The following is a 20,914-nucleotide window of genomic DNA, read 5'->3' on the forward strand; positions in this document are numbered from 1 at the left end:
CCATCATAGCGTAGACGCAGTATTTTGCCGAAAAACCTGGGCTATCATACTGCCCATCGCCGGAAACACTGATTGTTTGTCCTTGGAAAATTTCAATATTTTTCTTACATTCTTGCTTCCAAAAAGTATCTACCGTTGGGAAAATAATTTTTTTTTGATAATTATAATAAGTCTGGCGAGATAAAAAAATTATTCCAAAATACTTGAAAAATTCATAAATTTTTTCAAATTGATTGCCAGTGAACAAAATCGAGGAACAAGACAATATGTTGCCGATTGGTTTACGACCAATTGTTGGTTGGCTACACCACAATGTTGAATTGTGTCCAGCTTCACATTCACCGGTTACAATTAACATTGTACCAATCTCTCGTTTTTGAATGGACATCATCGGAAAATGGCAACCAGTTGCTACTCTACATGGAATTAATTTTAATAGTTCGTCAAGACATCGATCAAACACAATGTACTTTTTTTCCTTTAAAAAATCTAAGTTGGTAATTTCTTCCACCATTGAAAATTCACCCATAGTTTCATTAGTAGTTTCAGGCAAGTATGTTGGATCCTTCGAACCTACCTCCATATCTTCGTTGTGTGACAAATCAACATTTTCAAGTATGGGTTCAATAAACGCCATGTCTACTAATTCATCAAGTGCTATTCTTGACGGTAGTGGTTGTACAATAGATTCTTCAAAAATTGGATTAATAACACTAATATTTTCAATTGTACTATGTGATGGTGGATTTTCTACAGTATCGACTGTAACCAGTTCAGTTAATAATGCAAGACTGCCTTGAAGAGTATTTAAGGCAGATATGTCTCCCATAGTCCATGTATATTTATCAATAGTCTTGAGGTAATCGCTTGTCAATGTAGCTTTCATTTTTTTTTTTATTACATTTCCGGTTTGTACACTTGAACTAACTGTTCCGTAGAATGAATTGAAAGAAGTGGATTGATTTTTTTTATCTACTTTCTCTGTATTTGTAGTTTTTTCATTTTTCGCTACATCGAGCTTATGTCCACAAGCATGACATACATTTACACGAACTTGATTTTCGATAATAAAAGCTGTCGAAGTAGATGGTGTTTGATCAGATATTGTTAACGGAGTTATTCTTGGATCTGGTCGTGAAGTATCTGGATCATTTTCAGATAGTCTTATTCTTGAAGGAAAAATAGTTGGAGCGGAATCAGGCTTCAATTTTTTGTTAACTCCAATTATATTATAGCAATCGGTATGAAAATGAACAGAGCACATTCTGTACTTTATTGTTTTGTTGGTTTCAAAAACCCTTTGAACCATTTGTTCAAGCTGATCTGGTGAATATTGATTCGTTTGTTGAAGCCATATACGTATTCGATCCAGCGTTTTGGGGAATACATGGAAAGTAACATTTGGTTGAGCTCTTCCTCTACGTGTAGAACTGCTACACCCAATAACGATGCAGTCTGGCATTTTCAATTTTGGTAATCTGTAATAAAGTAGAAAATAGACATTTTTTATTAAAATGTATATAATATTTTTTGTTGTTATTAAAATTAACATCAACATTTTTATTTAATGATTTTGATAATAAACAAATTAATAAAAAAGTGATTTAGAAAATAATTTATGTTGATACATCATTTGAAATTATTTAAATCAATTTTTATTAGTATAAATATATTTAAAAAAGATATTGATACGTGAGTATTTAAAAAAAATGAACACCATCAACTTGATTGAACACCTACTATTTCACATAAAATTTAATAGAACATAAATTAAATTTTACATTAATACGGTTAATAATGTTATTTATTATGAACAAAATAGTATCAAATAGTATCTAATCAGCAGACTTATGCTGTCAACCAACTTATCAGATACTGTCAATTAATGATACATATTAAACTATTATCTGTTTTTTAGTGGATTACTCTTACTTTTACTTTATTGAAAATAGAATGGCTAACCTTAATTTTTAATGGCAACTTAAAGGGACAGTCAAGTATAAATTAAACTTTCATTATTAAGATTGGAATTTAAATTTTAGTTGACTTTCCAATTTACTTTTATCATCAAAAATTTATTTTTGGTCTTGGTATCTTTTGTTTCAAATAAAGATGGTTCTGCTCATTTGATAATTTTTACGCCTTTGATGGCTGCCTCTTATCACATGCTTTTAATACTATTTTCAACACAAAGAGACAGAAAGTACACGTGGGCTATATAGATAACACTGTGTTCATGCACATAAAGTTATTTAAGATCTAGCACAATACAAAGCTAAATTTAAGACACTAGATAATAAACAGTCACAGACATGTGATCTGGGGGATGAAAGAAGGTTCCTAGATACAAGGTAATCACAAAGGTAGAAAGTAAATTAATAGAACTGTGTCGGTTATGCAAAACTGTGGAATGAGTAATAAAGGGATTATATATCTTTAAAAACAATAACAATTCTATGGTTGACTGTCCCTTTAATGAAGACTACTCAACTATAATGCCGATTTATTTTAAAGTTTAAAAAATATCTAATAAAGATCAGATAGTATTGAAAATTGACAATTTTTAAATGTTTAAAATTAAATAAATTTAAGGTTGACACAAAGAAAAATCTCTAAAAACATTGCTATCTATACATATTGATTTACATATTTATTTACATATCTCACACTAAATATTAAAATCTAGAATACTGTCATACAGCTTAGACAACCACAAAGATGTATGGCATATTTAGAATTATAAAAAGAAACAGGGCCGCAAACACATTTATTGCTACAAAATAAAAAGTTCAATCACTGTTACATTTGAAATTAATATTTTTATAAATATATAAATTGCAAGATAAGAAGAGAGATAGAGAGAATAAGAGAGAGAGAGACAAATATGTTTTGATTTGTGGAAAGCAATTTAAATATTGATTAATATAGCGATTGAGAGATCAAAAATGAGAGAGAGAGAGAGATAATAATAGTGAGAGAGAGAGATAGAGAATAAGATAGAGAAAATAAGAGAGAAGGGAAAATATATTTTTGTTATTCTAAATAAATTTAAATATTGATACATATAGCAATTGAGAAATTAAAAGAGAGAGAGTGAGAGAATAATACATAAAGAAAGAGAGATACAGAGAGAGAGAGAGAAAATAAGATAGAGATAGAATAAGAGAGGCCTGCAAATATGTGTAGCTTTTTTAAAAGAATTTTAAATATTGATAAATATAGCAATTGAACGACAAAAAGAGAGAGAGAGTGAGAGAATAAAAGAGAAAGAGAGATATAGATAGAGAGAGAATAAGAGAGAGACAGAGAGATAGAATAAGATTGAAAGACAAATATGTTTTGATAATTTGAAAGAAATAGAATTATTGATAAATAAAGCGATTGAGAGATATAAAGAGAGAGAGAGAGTGAGAGAATAATACAGAAAGAGAGAGAGAGAGAGAGAATAAGAGAAAGAGAGAGAGAATGAGATAGAGAGAGAGAATGAGAGAGAGAGAGACGAACGACAAAAAGAGAGAGAGAGTGAGAGAATAATAGAGAAAGAAAGAGAGATATATATAGAGAGAGAGAATAAGAGAGAGACAGAGAGATAGAATAAGATAGAAAGAAAAATATGTCTTGATTATTTGAAAGAAATAGAATTATTGATAAATCAAGAAATTGAGAGATATAAAGAGAGAGAGAGTGAGAGAATAATACAGAAAGAGAGAGAGATAGAGAGAATGAGAGAGAGAGAATGAGAGAGAGAGACAAATATGTTTTGAGTTGTTGAAAGATATTGAAATATTGAAAAATCTAGCGATTGATAAATAAAAAAAGAGAGATTGAGAGAATAATAGAGAAAAAGAGAGATAGAATAAAAAAGAGAGAATAAGAGAGAGACAAATATGTTTTCATTTTTTGAAAGATATTGAAATATTGATACATATAGTGATTGAGAGATAAAAAGATAGAGAAAGTAAGTTAATAAGAGAGAGAGAGAGAGTAAGAGAGAGACAGAGAATAAGAGAGAGAGGCAAAAATGATTTGATTTTTGGAATTAAATTTAAATATATATAAATCTAGCAATTGAGAAATAAAAAGAGAGAGAGAGTGAGAGAATAATAGAGAAAGCAAGAGAGATAGATAGAGATAGAGAATAAGAGAGAGAGAGAGAGAGAGAGAGAGAACAAGATATACAGACCTTTTTTTTTTAAAGAAATCGAATTAGTGATAAATATAGCGATTGAGAGATAAAAAGAGAGAGAGTGAGAGAATAATAGAGAAAGAGAGAGAGTTAGAGAAAGAGAGATAATAGAAGAGAGAGTGAGAGAATAACATAGAGAGACAAATAGTGTTTGATTGGTTGAAATAAATTAATATATTGATAAATATAGTGATTGAGGGATAAAAAAGGAAAATAAGAGAGAGTGAGAGAATAAAAGTGAAAGAGAACTAGATAGAGAGAGAGAGAGAGAGAGAGAGAGAGAGAGAGAGAGAGAGAGAATTGGAGTTAGAGAGAGAGAGAGAGAGAATAAGAGAGAGGAACAAATATGTTTCGATTTGTTTAAAAATAGAAATATTGATAAATATAGCTATTGAGATCAAAAAAGAGAGAGAGAGTGAGAGAATAATATAGAAAGGGAGAGAGATAGAGAAAGAAAAAATTAAGAGAGAAAGAGAGAATAAGAGAGAGAAGCAAATATGATTAGATTTTTTGAAAGAAATTGAAATAATGATAAATATAGCCATTGAAAGATAAAAAGATAGAGAGAGTGAGAGAATAATAGAGAAAAAGAGACGGATAGAGAAAGAGAGATAGAATAGGAGCGAGATATAGAATAAGAGAGAGAGAGACAAATAAGTTTTGTTTTGTTGATATAAAATTAAATATTTTAAAATATAGCGATTAAGAGATAAAAAGAGAGAGAGAGTGATAGAATAATAGAGAAAGAGAGCGAGATACAGAGAGAGAGAGAGAATAAGAGAGAGACATAGAATAAGAGAGATAGACAATTATGTATTGATTTGTAGTAAGAAATTGAAATATTTACTAATCTAGCGATTGAGAGATAAGATAAGAGACAGATAGTGAGTGATGAAAAGTACACTAAACTCAAAAATTTTCTTCAATTATTCAAGTAGAACATACAATTTTAAAAAGCTTTCCAATTTACTTCTATTATTTAATTTGCTTAAATCTTTAGATATCCTTTGTTGAAGAAATAGCAATGCACATGGGTGAGCCAATCACACAAGGTATCTATGTGCAGCAAACAATCAGCAGCTACAGAGACTATCTAGATATGCTTTTCAGCAAAGAATATCAAGAGAATGAAGCAAATTATATAATAGAAGTAAATTCGAAAGTTGTTTAAAATTGCATGCTCTATCAAAATCATGAAAGAAAAAAAAATGGTTTTCAAGGCGCTTTAATAGAGAAAGAGAGAGAGATAGAGAGAGAAAGAGAGAGAGAAAGAGAGAGAAATAATAAGAGAGAGAATTTTGTTTCTTTTAATTGAAAAGCAATATTTATATGTATATATAGAGAGTGAGATAGAGAATAAGAGAGTGAGAGAGAGAGAATACAAGAGAGAGAGAGAGATTAATAGATAGAGAGATAGAGATAGATAAACAGAGAGATGCATATGATTTTATTGTTTGAAAGAGAAGTATGTATATATATATATATATATATATATATATAATAAGAGAGAGAAAAAGAAATTGAGATATAAAATAAGAGTGAGATATATATATATAGAGAGAGAGAGTCAGAGACTAAAATGCTTTGATTTTATGAAATAATTGGCAATGTATCTATAAAAATAAATATAGAAAAATAGAATGAGACATCTAGAATAACAGATAGAGAGATAACATTTGTTATATATTGATTTTAATGGATATAGAGATATTCATTGATGAGAATACATTGAGAGTGTGAGAGAGATAGAAATTTAGAGAGACAGATACATAGTGAGATAGTTGTCAAATACTTATTATAAGATAAAGTGAATTTGAGTATGATAAAACAGAATTATTTTTAAAGACATATTTGAAAAGAGTGAATGAGAATAAGAAGAATGAATCAATCTGTATGAAAATATAATAATTCTAATGAATTGAATGGTATTACACAAGTGGAGTTACTAAATAATAGAATCTGTATTGATCTAGGTTTTCAATTGAGAAGTTTTATGGCAGGAAGAATGAACCACTGCTTAGCAACCTTATCACTATGACTGGTTTGACCAGACAATGAACTGTAGAGATTCTATGCAGTAAACAATAGCTGCATAACATTTAATTTATAAAAACTTTAAATATATTAAAACCAAACATAATAATTAGATTTAGATTATATAATAATGAATAACAACAAAATCAATATAACATTTGTCGAAAATAAATAATCATTTAAAAGAAAAAAAATCAAATATTTATGATCTAAAGAAATATATTTTTTATACAGTATCAATCTATTATTATATCTAACAATCACAATATATATGAAATAAAAATTAATTATTTGGTTATTACTATAGATGAATAATCAATGTAATACGCAATTGTTGACTGACTAAATATACATTTTATACTTTAATTAATAGATTATTATAAATTATTTTTATTTATAAAACAGACTACTGCAAAAATATGTTAGATTCTCTATTGGAGAGAATAGCATAAAATTGATTGATGTGACATAAGCTTTAGATAAATCAAAAAATATATTTTTTATGCCCAAATAGTAACTTTACTGATAATTATATATACTTACAAGTTGTAAATTGTCCGTAATAAGATGTAATATTGTAAAAGAATTCAAATTTCTGCGCTGTGCTTATTGCAAGCACTAAACACTTATACTCCTTGATTGCAAAGTACTCAATGAATAGAAACATTCATTGAATACTTTGTTTATTATACGGACGGTGTTTTAACGCATGCGCGATTTGAAATGAGGAGCAGTGCTTTACACACTTTCGTTCGCTATGTGCATGCGCGTTTTAAACAGAATTGTTGTATCGCATGCGCAAATGTCGGCCCTGCTCGTGAACGAGCTTCAAGAAAACGTCACGTAGTAGGCGTGAAATTGTATAATGAGGGAGAGGAAACGGGCAGCAAACCAGGAAGAAGACGGTTGGGAGGAGTTCAGTGCTTCCAACTTCGATAAGTAAAACATTCAATAAAATTATATTTCTTTATTTTAGTGTATTTATATTAATGCGGTTTAAGTATTAACAACATTGTGAGCAAGTAGGTTTAATCTCAACAAGGAAAATTTACAATCACTTTAAGTGGTCAATATTGAGGTGTTCTCCAGTTATGGCTCCTTGTTTAGCTAATGAATCCACAAGATTATTGCCTTCCTTATCAGGACCTAGAATCCTGGTATGACCCTTGGTCTTTTTCCAGCTAATGGTTAACCCATTGGAAACCACTACAGGGAGTGCAGAATTATTAGGCAAGTTGTATTTTTGAGGATTAATTTTATTATTGAACAACAACCATGTTCTCAATGAACCCAAAAAACTCATTAATATCAAAGCTGAATAGTTTTGGAAGTAGTTTTTAGTTTGTTTTTAGTTATAGCTATTTTAGGGGGATATCTGTGTGTGCAGGTGACTATTACTGTGCATAATTATTAGGCAACTTAACAAAAAACAAATATATACCCATTTCAATTATTTATTTTTACCAGTGAAACCAATATAACATCTCAACATTCACAAATATACATTTCTGACATTCAAAAACAAAACAAAAACAAATCAGTAACCAATATAGCCACCTTTCTTTGCAAGGACACTCAAAAGCCTGCCATCCATGGATTCTGTCAGTGTTTTGATCTGTTCACCATCAACATTGCGTGCAGCAGCAACCACAGCCTCCCAGACACTGTTCAGAGAGGTGTACTGTTTTCCCTCCTTGTAAATCTCACATTTGATGATGGACCACAGGTTCTCAATGGGGTTCAGATCAGGTGAACAAGGAGGACATGTCATTAGATTTTCTTCTTTTATACCCTTTCTTGCCAGCCACGCTGTGGAGTACTTGGACGCGTGTGATGGAGCATTGTCATGCATGAAAATCATGTTTTTCTTGAAGGATGCAGACTTCTTCCTGTACCACTGCTTGAAGACGGTGTCTTCCAGAAACTGGCAGTAGGACTGGGAGTTGAGCTTGACTCCATCCTCAACCCGAAAAGGCCCCACAAGCTCATCTTTGATGATACCAGCCCAAAACAGTACTCCACCTCCACCTTGCTGGCGTCTGAGTCGGACTGGAGCTCTCTGCCCTTTACAAATCCAGCCACGGGCCCATCCATCTGGCCCATCAAGACTCACTCTCATTTCATCAGTCCATAAAACCTTAGAAAAATCAGTCTTGAGATATTTCTTGGCCCAGTCTTGACGTTTCAGCTTGTGTGTCTTGTTCAGTTGTGGTCGTCTTTCAGCCTTTCTTACCTTGGCCATGTCTCTGAGTATTGCACACCTTGTGCTTTTGGGCACTCCAGTGATGTTGCAGCTCTGAAATATGGCCAAACTGGTGGCAAGTGGCATCTTGGCAGCTGCACGCTTGACTTTTCTCAGTTCATGGGCAGTTATTTTGCGCCTTGGTTTTTCCACACGCTTCTTGCGACCCTGTTGACTATTTTGAATGAAACGCTTGATTGTTCGATGATCACGCTTCAGAAACTTTGCAATTTTAAGAGTGCTGCATCCCTCTGCAAGATATCTCACTATTTTTGACTTTTCTGAGCCTGTCAAGTCCTTCTTTTGACCCATTTTGCCAAAGGAAAGGAAGTTGCCTAATAATTATGCACACCTGATATAGGGTGTTGATGTCATTAGACCACACCCCTTCTCATTACAGAGATGCACATCACCTAATATGCTTAATTGGTAGTAGGCTTTCGAGCCTATACAGCTTGGAGTAAGACAACATGCATAAAGAGGATGATGTGGTCAAAATACTCATTTGCCTAATAATTCTGCACTCCCTGTAGATTATCAATCTTACAGAGCAACTTGCCATGTTTGACTGGTTTGTTGTTAGTTTTCTGCATGCCATTTCTTTTCCAAGTTGGCAGGTAGTCAACAAAACTGTCACACACATAATTTGAGTCAGTAATGATCACAAAATCGTGAATACCCTGTTCAATAGTCATTTCAATGGCTTTTAGAACAGCAGTGAGTTCTGCAACTTGACTGGATCGTAGTCCAATGTTGAAACCTACAGAAATATTTGGGAATCCATTGGCCCAAGTTATACCAATGCTCATTTTCAATAGTGGCATGGTAAGAGCAACCATCAACATATACCCAAGGTAATGTTTGACAATGGTCCTCATTGTATATTTTATATGGGGAAAGCAATTGTTCCTCCAGGAAATCATCTTATAATAACTCTTCCCCATGATCCTTAGCAGTACAGTCGTGGAGCTCAGCAAGCCCCTGTGCGACTGGATTCTTCCTATTTTGTTTGTAGCGAATTTCTAAAGGCCAGCCTTGTATGGAAAGAGTCCAAGCTGTTATGTGGCTATTAGACAGATTCCCATCTCTTATTCTCTCACTTTGCAGATATAGCAAAGGCTGGTGGGCCGTTTCTACAATAATTTTCTTGCCCTGTATATAGCTTCAGAAATTTTGTAGAGCCCATACAGTAGATAAGAGGGCTTTTTCACATTCACTAAATTTTATTTCTACTGGGGATAAAGTTTTGCTCGCATAAGCAATGACTTTACCTAAATTATCATGCTTTTGGTATAAAACAGCACTCATGCTTATATCTGTGTAACCTGTTTCTAAGTTGAAAGGTTTACCTCCCTCAGGGTATGCTAGGCAAGGTGCTTGAGTGAGTTTTCTCTTCAGCTCTCTTATTGCTGTCTCTTGGGCCTCACTCCAGTGCCATTTCACATCTTTCTTTAGAAGAAGTAGCAGTGGTTTAGCTAATTCTGCATAATTATCAATAAATCTGTGAGAAGAATTCGTCATACCCCGGAATGATCTCAAATCCCTTAAGTTAGTTGAATTCTTAGAATTTATTATAGCTTAGACCTTTTTCTTCTGAGGATTTAACCCTTCAGAAGTAACTTCATATACCAAGAAGTTTACACGAGTGCGGCACCATTGAGCTTTTTGTAGGGATAATTTGACACCTGCCCTTTTAAGTTGGCTGAGGACATGTTTAAGTTCAGTGCTGTGTTTCTCAAAGTCTGTGCTTTTGATTAAAACATCATCAACATAAGATAGGACCTTATCCTTTCCAGTGCATCAGGCATAGCCTTATGCATGAATGCTGCAAATTCATGTCCTGAATTTATGTATTCAAACGGGAGCCTTTGGAATGCATACTGGACCTTTTGGAATGAGAATGCAAGCTTATACTGGTCCTCCTCATGTACCTTTATGGTCCAATATCCCTGTGCACAATCAATGGCAGTGAATATTTTGGATCCCTGCATTTTCGCTAGACACTGGTCAATATATGGCACAGGCCAGCCAGACATGTACACTCATTTTAGCTGTCTTAAGTCAGCACACAAACGCCATTGTCCATTGGGCTTAAGAACACCTAGAATAGGATTGTTATAAGAGCTATGCACCTGTCTGATAATACCTCTTACTTCCAAGTTCCTTATGATTCCTGCAAGAGAATCATATGAGGCTAAAGGAAGTCTGTATTGTTTAATAAAGACAGGTGGTGCATTGGGATCTGTTTGGATTCTTGCAATGTGCAAGTCTGTAGTCCCACAGTCATAAGAATCCCTAGCAAAAATATCCTTGTACTCCATCAGGAGTTCTCGTAGCTGTCGGCGTTCCTCATCACTGGAACAGCCATTAGCTAAGGAGATTTGCTCTTCGACTATTTGCTGAAATCCTGGAAAGATTTCAGGCTGTCCTATTTCATAGGCTTCTTCCAACCTAGAGGTGAGGTCCCCTTGATTATAATTTACATTGCCCCCATGATTCTGGGTATTGGGGTATTCTTGCTTTTTGATCGGCTGATCAATTACTAGGGAGACTTCTTTAATTTTACAGATGCCTTCCTCTGAGCTGAAGGGATAAATAGACTGAATTGTAAACAATCCTTCTGGCATAGATGCAAAGGATTGTTCTATTTACTGTTCTTCAGTTAAGTATCCTTCAGATATTAGCCCAATTACATTATTCTGGAATCCAAAAGTGTAATAACTTGATTCCAGTGCATATCCTATTGTAGTTCCCTTGGATAAGATGGTATCCTGTGGGGTCATGTTATGCACAATAATATGTATTGGAATAGTTCCAATATTTACCATAGGAGTATGGGTCATTGTTATACCCAGATCTTGCATTCTATGGGAGATGCATATTAGTGTTTCAGAAGTTTTTAATTTCTGACCTCTTTTTACCTGTAAGGATAAGAGGAATTTATCAGCCCCAGCAGGGATTACAACATCGTTAGAAACCTGCATATTCACAGCATATGGCTTTTGCTGGTTTGATTTTAGGGCTGCATTTTCATCCTGAAATATTTCGGGTCCCCCTTTAACCTGCTCCAGAGGCAAAGGTTAATCAAATCTATTTGTATGGTATATCTATGTAAGAGATTGCCAATATATATTTGATTATGGGAATTATTTAAAACTAAAAACAGGTGCTTTGCTGCTTCATTACCTATAGAGATAGATAATAATCATTTAGCTGTGATGTTATAGCTTTCAAGACCTGTCATCCAGGCCATGGACACAGTGGTCTTGGGGAGAAAGGTATTTAATCACCTTAGGTTCAGGGATCTGCACTAATAAGTCTTTGCTTATGTAGCTAGCTTCCTGTTTTAAGTTCAAATTGGCAAACTTGGTTTTTCCAAGGTCATGTACTTGCATAGGGATAAATAGATCATCTTTAACTTTCTCAATTGAGAATGATCTCCCCCTTTAGGGGACTTAGCATCCCCCTTGTGGAGAGATATGGTTAATACATCGCCGTCTACGGAAATATGGGCTATCTTTCCAGGCAAAATTTTAAAAGTATTACCATCAGAGCTGCTTAAGGGAGTCTAATCATATATTTGTAGGATAGTGATTTCAGGTACAGAGTTAATCCTGAAATGAATCTCCACATCTGGCTTCTCTTCCACTACGTGACAGTTATGTCTGGTGCGAGATATAACGGACTGCTCATAATTAATAGGCCTTTTTACTTGTGACCAAATTACATTATTTATGCAAACAATTATGGTGCTTAATCGCTTCTGGAGATCACTACCAATTATCAAACGATCAGTTGGCATATCCACTATAAGCGTGTCTTATTACCCTGTTACCCAGCCTTAGTTTTAACCATGCCACACCGTAGACTTTAAGAGAGTCACCCCCAACATCTATTAGTGAACCATTAAATTATTTTATGTTAGGTTTGTGGGTTGTTATCTCATTTAGCTGTGTGTAGTACCTGTGGGATAAAGTAGTTGCCTGAGATCCCGTATCAATTAATCCCATGATAGGGTTTGCAACTGAATCGTGAAGCTCAGCTAATACATAATATCTCCCTGCAGTTTCTACCATTTCACACATAAAATTAGCATGATAACATATCTGTGGGCTTCGCCACGAGTTACCTGAATCTGCCATGTTACCTGATGCAGAAGAATTTTCATTCTTACCAGTCCTTTCCTCTGTAATAGGGTTGACAGGGTTCCTGTGTACTGCATCTGTGGGAATAAGGTTAGGAGAAAACTGCAAAGGAAGAGGTTTGTTAGAGCTTCCAGGCTGATGTTGCTCGTCATCACAGTTAATCGTCCGTTCCTGGTTTGTAGGGAGAGAACATGATTAGTACCATTATTTATATTTATCATTTTATTTGGTATATCTCTCCCCTCTCCCTCAGGTAATACTGCAGTATTTATGATTGTGCCTGTGGCCCACTGCTGGCCACTGGCTGTACCCCTAAAAAAGGATTATTAGGGTTTTGAGCCATCAGAGCTTGACTCATATTAGTAAATAGTGTACACAATTGACTTACTTGCGTACTGAGTTGGCCCACTTGATTGGACAAGCTATTTTTACCCATAGACAGATTTTTTTATGTCCCAGGGTACCTCAGAAACATAGCTATTATTTCTATTTTTAAGTGGTTGTCTTTGGGGTTCAACTTGTTCAGCATTAATGTCTTGGGGAGCACTATTTACTTGGGGTGTCTGGTTACCCTGAGAGTATTTTCTCCACTTTTGGTATTTTACAGGGGTACCAATTACCATGTGGGTTTTCATCTCTTTGGGGATAATTATTTATCTGGGTATGCCCCCCATTTTGAGTATATTCTCTCTGCACCTCTGCCCGTGATGGGGGAGGGGCAGAGTTAAAACTTTGTGGGGAAGGCCTGTTTTTTCAGGCCACTTCCGCATAAGTTTTCTTTTTAGATTCTAAGTTTAGGGGGCTAGGTGACACCCAAGTTTCTGCCACAATTTTAGGACTGGACTTTGGTTCCCTTTTAACCCCCTGTTCACCGGACTGCTGAATGGAGTATAACTTTGTACTCTCTTTGATCAGCCAGTCCAATGAGCAGTTCTCATCAAAATCTCTAGCCAGATTCATTTTGATGTGAGGGCAGTGCTTCAAAAAATAAATTCACAAATTCTGAGCTCTCAAATTTTGGGTAATCTTCGGCCATACTGTATGCACATTTTAGTGCAGAAAGGAATTTAATTGGGCTTTGATTCGCGCCACATTTCAAACCGTATACAGCCGCTTTAGCAGCAGCGGTCGTGCGATAAAAAACAAATTCCTTTTTGCACTGTCGTTTTGTTTCACTCCAGGAATGAACATTCATATCTTTTAGTGAAGCAAATAAATTGTGTTGTTCACTTTCAAATACCCAAGGCAGAAAATTATTTTTTGATTGCTCACTATCAACATTCATTATGGATAAAGCATTCTCATAAGTTTCTAAGTGGTCAATTATAGAAGTGGTTCCCTTTTTTGAAAATTTAGGTACTGCACCACTTAAAAAAGTAATTATTTTAGGGGTGTCATATACCTTATTAGACGCATCTTGGGTTTTCCTAGGGACCTTCTTGTTAGGGTTGGAGCATTCCCTATCTGCCCTTCTACTGTGGGGAGATCCCTTACGCATATTAGCATTATGGGGGCTATTTGGGTAGCTGGCTCTGCCCTCTGACGCACTTTAGTCACTGCCCTCCCCCTGTGAAGTATAGCAGTTCCCTGAATTTAAAGCATGAGGTGACTGTCTATGTGGCAAGTTTATCTCTGAGCCAATCAGTGACCTGTGTTTAAATTCTTCCCTAAAGTTCTGTAATTCACTTCTCATAAATTTCTTTAGGGATTTAAAAATTTCTGCATTATCCTCATTGCTAATAGAGGAGGGGGGTGTATTATGGCTATATTGTCTTTTTAGATCACTAAGTTCTTTCTGGCTTTGCACAAGTTGTTTATTTAACTCTTGTATTTGTGCTACTAAACTTTGGTTATATTTTTGTAAGGTGGCCACGTTTTGGGCAAGCGCATTAATTTTATCCTGGACTTGCTCCACCCCCTCTTCACCTAGCCTTAAGGAATAATTTTAACCCCTCAGTTGCTCCAATTGTGAGTTCTGTACTTGAATCTTATTGTACATTTCATCGTTCACATAGAGGAGCAGACCGCAAGTTTTGAAAATTATTTTGTCGCCACACCATACATTATTTGCAATATTTTTGGCCTTAGTCTTCAGCATCTTTATGTAAGCGCCTAATTCTCCCTTAATACTTAATCTATTTTTAAGGTGAGTAATGGCTTCTGTTTTAAACGTTTCTGCCTGACTAATGGGCGATTTTAGGGAACATATTTCAATACTATGTATAGATTCAATTGATTCACTTCTAGTAACAGACATTATTATTTTGGCTTAGTATTTGGTTAAATTAAAATGCAACGAAACAATTGAAATAAATATTTATTCCTAAATTCTTGAGATTAGTTAAATTTATAAACACATTGAAATATATTAAGTAGAGACTAGCTTATGAATCAATTATACTTGTTTATTCCGTTATAATATTCTATACCGCAGATCATAAAAATATATCTCTAAAATGAACCTTACTTACAATAAACCCCACGCATGAGAATCCCAGAACAATCTATAATTATCCATCTTAGTTCACTCCAAATATCAGAATATGGACTATTATCTTAACAATGCTTAGTTAAACAATATAACAAAATACTTTAACAGTCATTTGATTTGCCAATTTATCTGAGCTGAAATAACCTCTTATTTAGCCACCATAAAACAAGTTTTAAAATATATTACAATAGCTACAAATAACTTAATACACCAGAGAAATTTAACTACAATAAGCAGTTATATGAGATTTCGCAATAGTAAAACTGATTTATAAATATAAAGTACAAATTATTTTCTAGCAAATAAAATTATCTATCATTAATGTGACTAGTTAAAACTACACAGGACTATGTATATACATTTAAAATACCAATTGTGTTCTTTAAATTACCAGCTGCAATCTAACTGTAGCAACAAAATACTTTTGATTTAAATATTATATATAGAGCAGCCATACGTTACAACATAACCAAATGAGTGTTCAGCTTCCAGAATTTCTTGTGGGTCATCGAAGAAGAATTTAGTCCACTATTGTAAGGATGCAGGCCTCAAAATTGTTATCTTCCTTTGTCCAAAAAAGTGTCCCAAAATGGCAGAGAATATACTTGGCACAAAACCTGGGTATTTTCTCTCCAAAAGTTATGCTTCTTTGAGTCTGTCATTTGTCTAGTGTGTGTGGGCTCTTATCAAAGATATAACCCCTCCTTTTCTTTAATCATTCCCACAAGAATTGGATAGGCCCTTACTGCTGCTTGTCTCTGATTCGTCCTCGGATCTGAACATATCATTGGTTATTTGGAAAACGCCTCCCCGAGTAGTCAGATATCTTTTGGTTGCAATACCAGTTCTGAACTATAGGTGGCAGCAGACAACCAGAAATGCAGTTTTACCATCACATATTGCTGCAGTTTAAATATCTCACCTAAAAATGTTTATTAAATACACTTTAATTTCCAGTATTAATAAACTTATCTGGTCAACATACATATCCCATTTAATATAATTGAAAATGTACAATTTGAGATCAAACACGAGTATATTATCAATTCTATGTTAAAATATGCTTATTGGAGTCTCATTCCTTTTCAATATAAATATAGCCCACATCTTTGTACATCTCTTGATAGTGTTATTTTGAGTGCATGAAAACACAGATATAATATACTTCATTGGACAACATTGGTTTCTCACAGGTCTGAAATGCAAGAAACAATGTTGTTATTCTGAAACAGTTAAACATTTTAGATTGATTATATAGCTACTTATTAAATTCAGCAAATATGTATCTAATATATTACTGTAAGGCATTTTTTTTTCTTAGATCCACAATTACACATTTATACCATACTGAGGTATACCTTAACTGAAAATTATACATAAGTTGTACTTAAAATGAATTTAAAAGTTATCGTATAGACATGTGTTCATAATGTGTATTTAGAATTTCCTAGACGATTTGTGACCTAACTTTGATTGCCAAGTAAGTGTTAATTACTATTTTCCTGAGTTTCAAAGGCTAAGTTTCAAAGAGTCATTGCAGACAGTGCGACTGTGATCTCTACATGGGGTCATTACCTATTTGGGCTTTTATTATACATGGATTTTGATCTAAGCAAATGTAATTTAGCATATTGAGTGGGGAGGGGGTCTGATGTGCAATCAACAAGGCATCTCATGTCTGACCTCAGATTTGCAATACACAGAATGTAATCAGCAATAAAATAAGCATGCTTAAATTTAATATTTGATAGATTGCATACTTATTTTATTTTATATATATATATATGTATTATCTACTGACATTTTCATATACCCTGACAAGCTACTATATGATGCACACACAGGAATTATATACATATTCTGTTACAGTATTAATAATAAAAAACAAGCCTATATTCTATAGTTACTATATGATGCACACACAGGTATTATATACACATTCTGTTACAGTATTAATAATACAAACAAGCCTGTGTTCTATATCTATTATATGATGCAGACACAGGTATTATATACACATTCTGTTACAGTATTAATAATAAAAACAAGCCTGTGTTCTATATATATTATATGATGCAGACACAGGTATTATATACACATTATGTTACAGTATTAATAATAAAAACAAGCATGTGAACTATAGCTACTATATGATGCACACGCAGGTATTATATACACATTATGTTACAGTATTAATAATAAAAACAAGCCTGTGTTCTATAAATACTATATGATGCACACACACAGGTATTATATGCACATTATGTTACAGTATTAATAATACAAACAAGCCTGTGTTCTATAGATACTATGTGATGTTTTTGTGTTTCGTTACCAGAAGACTAAACTGCAGAGCATTTCAGCAACTGGTAGCAGATTGGCATGGAGTAACCAGAGACTTCTACACACAACTGAAGACAGCATTTTCCATCATTGACCAAGGTGTGTACACACATACTTGTTGCTTCTTGTATATAAAAGAATCCATATGTCACTATTTCCCACAGTGTCTCAGGATGACTGAGCCCAGCAGCTGAAGTCTGTTTACAACCATAGGCATAGAGGGTGCCCTGCCTGGCACTACACATTCATATGCAAGACCTGTGCGTGTATTTACTGTGTCTGATATACAAGACATATGTGTGCATATAATGTGCTTGATATACAAGACAAGTGTGTGTATATACTGTGGCTGATATACAAGAGATATGTGTGTATATATACTGTGCTTTATATACAAGACATGTGTGTGTATATACTGTGTCTGATATACAATACATGTGTGTGTGTGTGTATATACTGTGGCTGATATACAAGAGATATGTGTGTATATATATACACTGTGCCTGATATACAAGACATGTGTGTATATATACATTGTGCCTGACATACAAGACATGTGTGTATATATATACACTGTGCCTGATATACAAGACATGTGTGTATATATACTGTGCCTGATATACAAGACATGTGTGTATCTATACTGTGCCTGATATACAAGACATGTGTGTATATATACTGTGCCTGATATACAAGACATGTGTGCATATATACTGTGCCTTATATACAATATGTGTGTATATATACTGTGCCTGATATACAAGACATGTGTGTATATATACTGTGCCTGATATACAAGACATGTGTGTATATATACTGTGCCTGACATACAAGACATGTGTGTATATATACTGTGCCTGATATACAGGACATGTGTGTCTATATACTGTGCCTGATATACAAGACATGTGTGTGTATATACTGTGCCTGATATACAAGACATGTGTGTGTATATACTGTGCTTGATATACAAGGCATGTGTGTGTGTATATACTGTGCCTAATATACAAGGCATATGTGTGTATATACTGTGCCTGATATACAAGAGATATGTGTGTTTATATACTGTGCCTGATATACAAGACATGTGTGTGCATATACTGTGCCTGATATACAAGACATGTGTGTGCATGTACTGTGCCTGATATACAAGACATGTGTGTATATATACTGTAATGAGCAAACAAACATATGTAGCACCTGCTGTATTAGTAGTACATACAATATCACGTGTAGAAAACCTTGTCTCTCACCCCTCATACGGCTTTGTGTATATCAAACCAACACCCCTCCTTCAAAAACAGACTTTCACTTGATGTCTCCCTTGTCCGGAATACAGTCACACACAGAGTAAGGATATACACTCACACTTACTTCTTACGTCGATACGTGGTGCCAGTCCTGGGGATCTTACGTCAATCGCTTGACTATTTACCTGCCACCTCTTGACAGTTCTCTGAACCGGGAATACCTGTGGCACTGCAACGTGTGTGACCCTCTTAACCTTCTTCCCGGTTCCGGCTGGATCAATGTGTGACGTCAATGCGGGGGGCGGGTGAGCTGGGGGAAGTGTCCGCTTGCGTCCCCAGATGCCGTTCTTCTCGGGGGATAAGGTGTGCCTCTGTATGTTAAATTAAGTTCATCTGTGCCTTACTCGTGTCCTCAGCATCAATCAACAAAAGTAAAGCTGCAGGCACCAGTTTGAACAAATTTACGATCCTTTATTGGCAATAAAATTGTACATGGAAAAACGGGTTAGCAATTCTTGAACCCTTCAAGGCAATAAAGTGGATGGAGGTACTTCACGTACCCTGACGCTGACGCGTTTCAGCTATTGCCGTAATCGTAGCTGAAGGGTATCTTTAACAAACTTCTATTTAAGTCATAAAACACTTCATCATTGGTTAAAAACATACCATGTGACAAACACACCTCCACCTCCTTAATGATGTGAACGCCCCTGTATTGTGGTTGCTTTACTGGTTTACTATTACACTAAAAAGTTAACACTTTGTAATCCTATTGCTTGTCTCTTACACGTAAACTGGGCTATCTTACATATTATTTTTCCTATTTATAACTAAGGGAAATGTTTCCATAACCACTTGCTATTGGTTGTCCCCTATACATAGTATACCACTTGAATGTATTGCTCAATTGGCATTAAGAATGAAGTGGATATAGTGTGTTATATGCAGATAAGGACACACTGCTTCCGTGAATTAAATTGAATACTCAAGCTGTGTGTCTTTCTCCCTGATTGTGTGCTGTGCATTTGCGACTGTACATTTGTATGTAAATAAAAAACATTTAAAGTTAATATAATCCATTTAGATACAAAGGTAAGAATAATCTTTCATTGGAGAATAGGGTTTATAAATGTACTTATTGTACAATTTATAGTCGATAACATTTTCTCTGGACACACAGGTCAACACCAGTAGTTTATTAGATCAAATTCAGAATTAAAACCATTTGGGACCCTGGTGTTTAACCTGTGTATCCAGAAAATCTCTCTCTTTGAAAGGAGAGCATCCCTATCCCTTCCTCTATTGTCGGTTTGTACCACTTCTATAGTCCATGAGAGAGATATGGGATCTTTACCATGTTTGTCTCTAAAATGACTAACTAGAGGTGTTGTTAATTTTCCTTGTTTGATGTTGTTTATATGTTCCCTGATCCTGGTCCTAACTTGGCGAGTCGTTAAGCCTGTGTATTGAATATTACATAATTCGCAGTTAAGTAAATAAATTGCATAAGAGGATCTGCAGTTAAAGAGCGCTCTGTGTGAAAAAAATTCACCAGTATAAGTGCTCTTGAAAACATTCCCCATTTTTACATGTTTGCAAGCTATACAGTTGCCATAACTGTATTTGTATACTCCTTTAAATCTTAACCAAGAGGAATCCCTTGATCTATTCTCTTTTAGCTGTGTAGGTGCTAGATGATTTCCTAACGTCTTTCCTCTTTTGAAGGCAAATCTGCACCCTTGTGACACCACCTGCACCAAATCATCATCTGCTTTTAGCATTGTCAGGTGTTTAATAGAAGAGATCACCTGGGGAGAAGGCTATGGCTGGTTAACCATTGATGTTAAAGGATAATATTCATCCATCCCACATGATTGTGGTTTGGAGGCCCTAGCCTTCTTCCTCAGGAGATCCACTACTTACGACACAATATTTATCAAGTTTGTACTAAAAATAACAGAGTATTTATTGACACATAATTTCTTTGTGTTTGAACCGGATTTCTATCTCCAGAGATGTGGCACAGCCATGGGGGCAAAATTTGCCCCCTCTTACGCCAACCTATACATGGGTTGGTGGGAGCTGTGCCACATCTTTGGAGATAGCAATAAATTTAAGAACAACATTGTCTATTATCTTCGCTATATAGACGATTTGCTAATTATTTGGAAGGGTAGCAGGGAGGAAGCCCAGGATTTTGTAAAAAGTTTGAATATAAATAAT

At 34.6% G+C, this 20,914-nt stretch overlaps 1 protein-coding gene across 1 annotated transcript in view; it reads left to right on the forward strand.

Moving 5' to 3' along the window:
• LOC128640024 (uncharacterized) overlaps window positions 1–20,914 on the forward strand; it is a 54,018-nt gene that overhangs the window by 24,011 nt on the left and 9,093 nt on the right. Inside the window, exon 2 of the mRNA XM_053692326.1 lies at window positions 17,437–17,540. Within this exon, the coding sequence (XP_053548301.1) occupies window positions 17,437–17,540 (104 nt within the window). The remainder of the gene's footprint in view (window positions 1–17,436; window positions 17,541–20,914) is intronic.

This window comes from Bombina bombina, chromosome 9, assembly GCF_027579735.1.
Source record: "Bombina bombina isolate aBomBom1 chromosome 9, aBomBom1.pri, whole genome shotgun sequence".
NCBI classification, from domain to species: domain Eukaryota; kingdom Metazoa; phylum Chordata; class Amphibia; order Anura; family Bombinatoridae; genus Bombina; species Bombina bombina.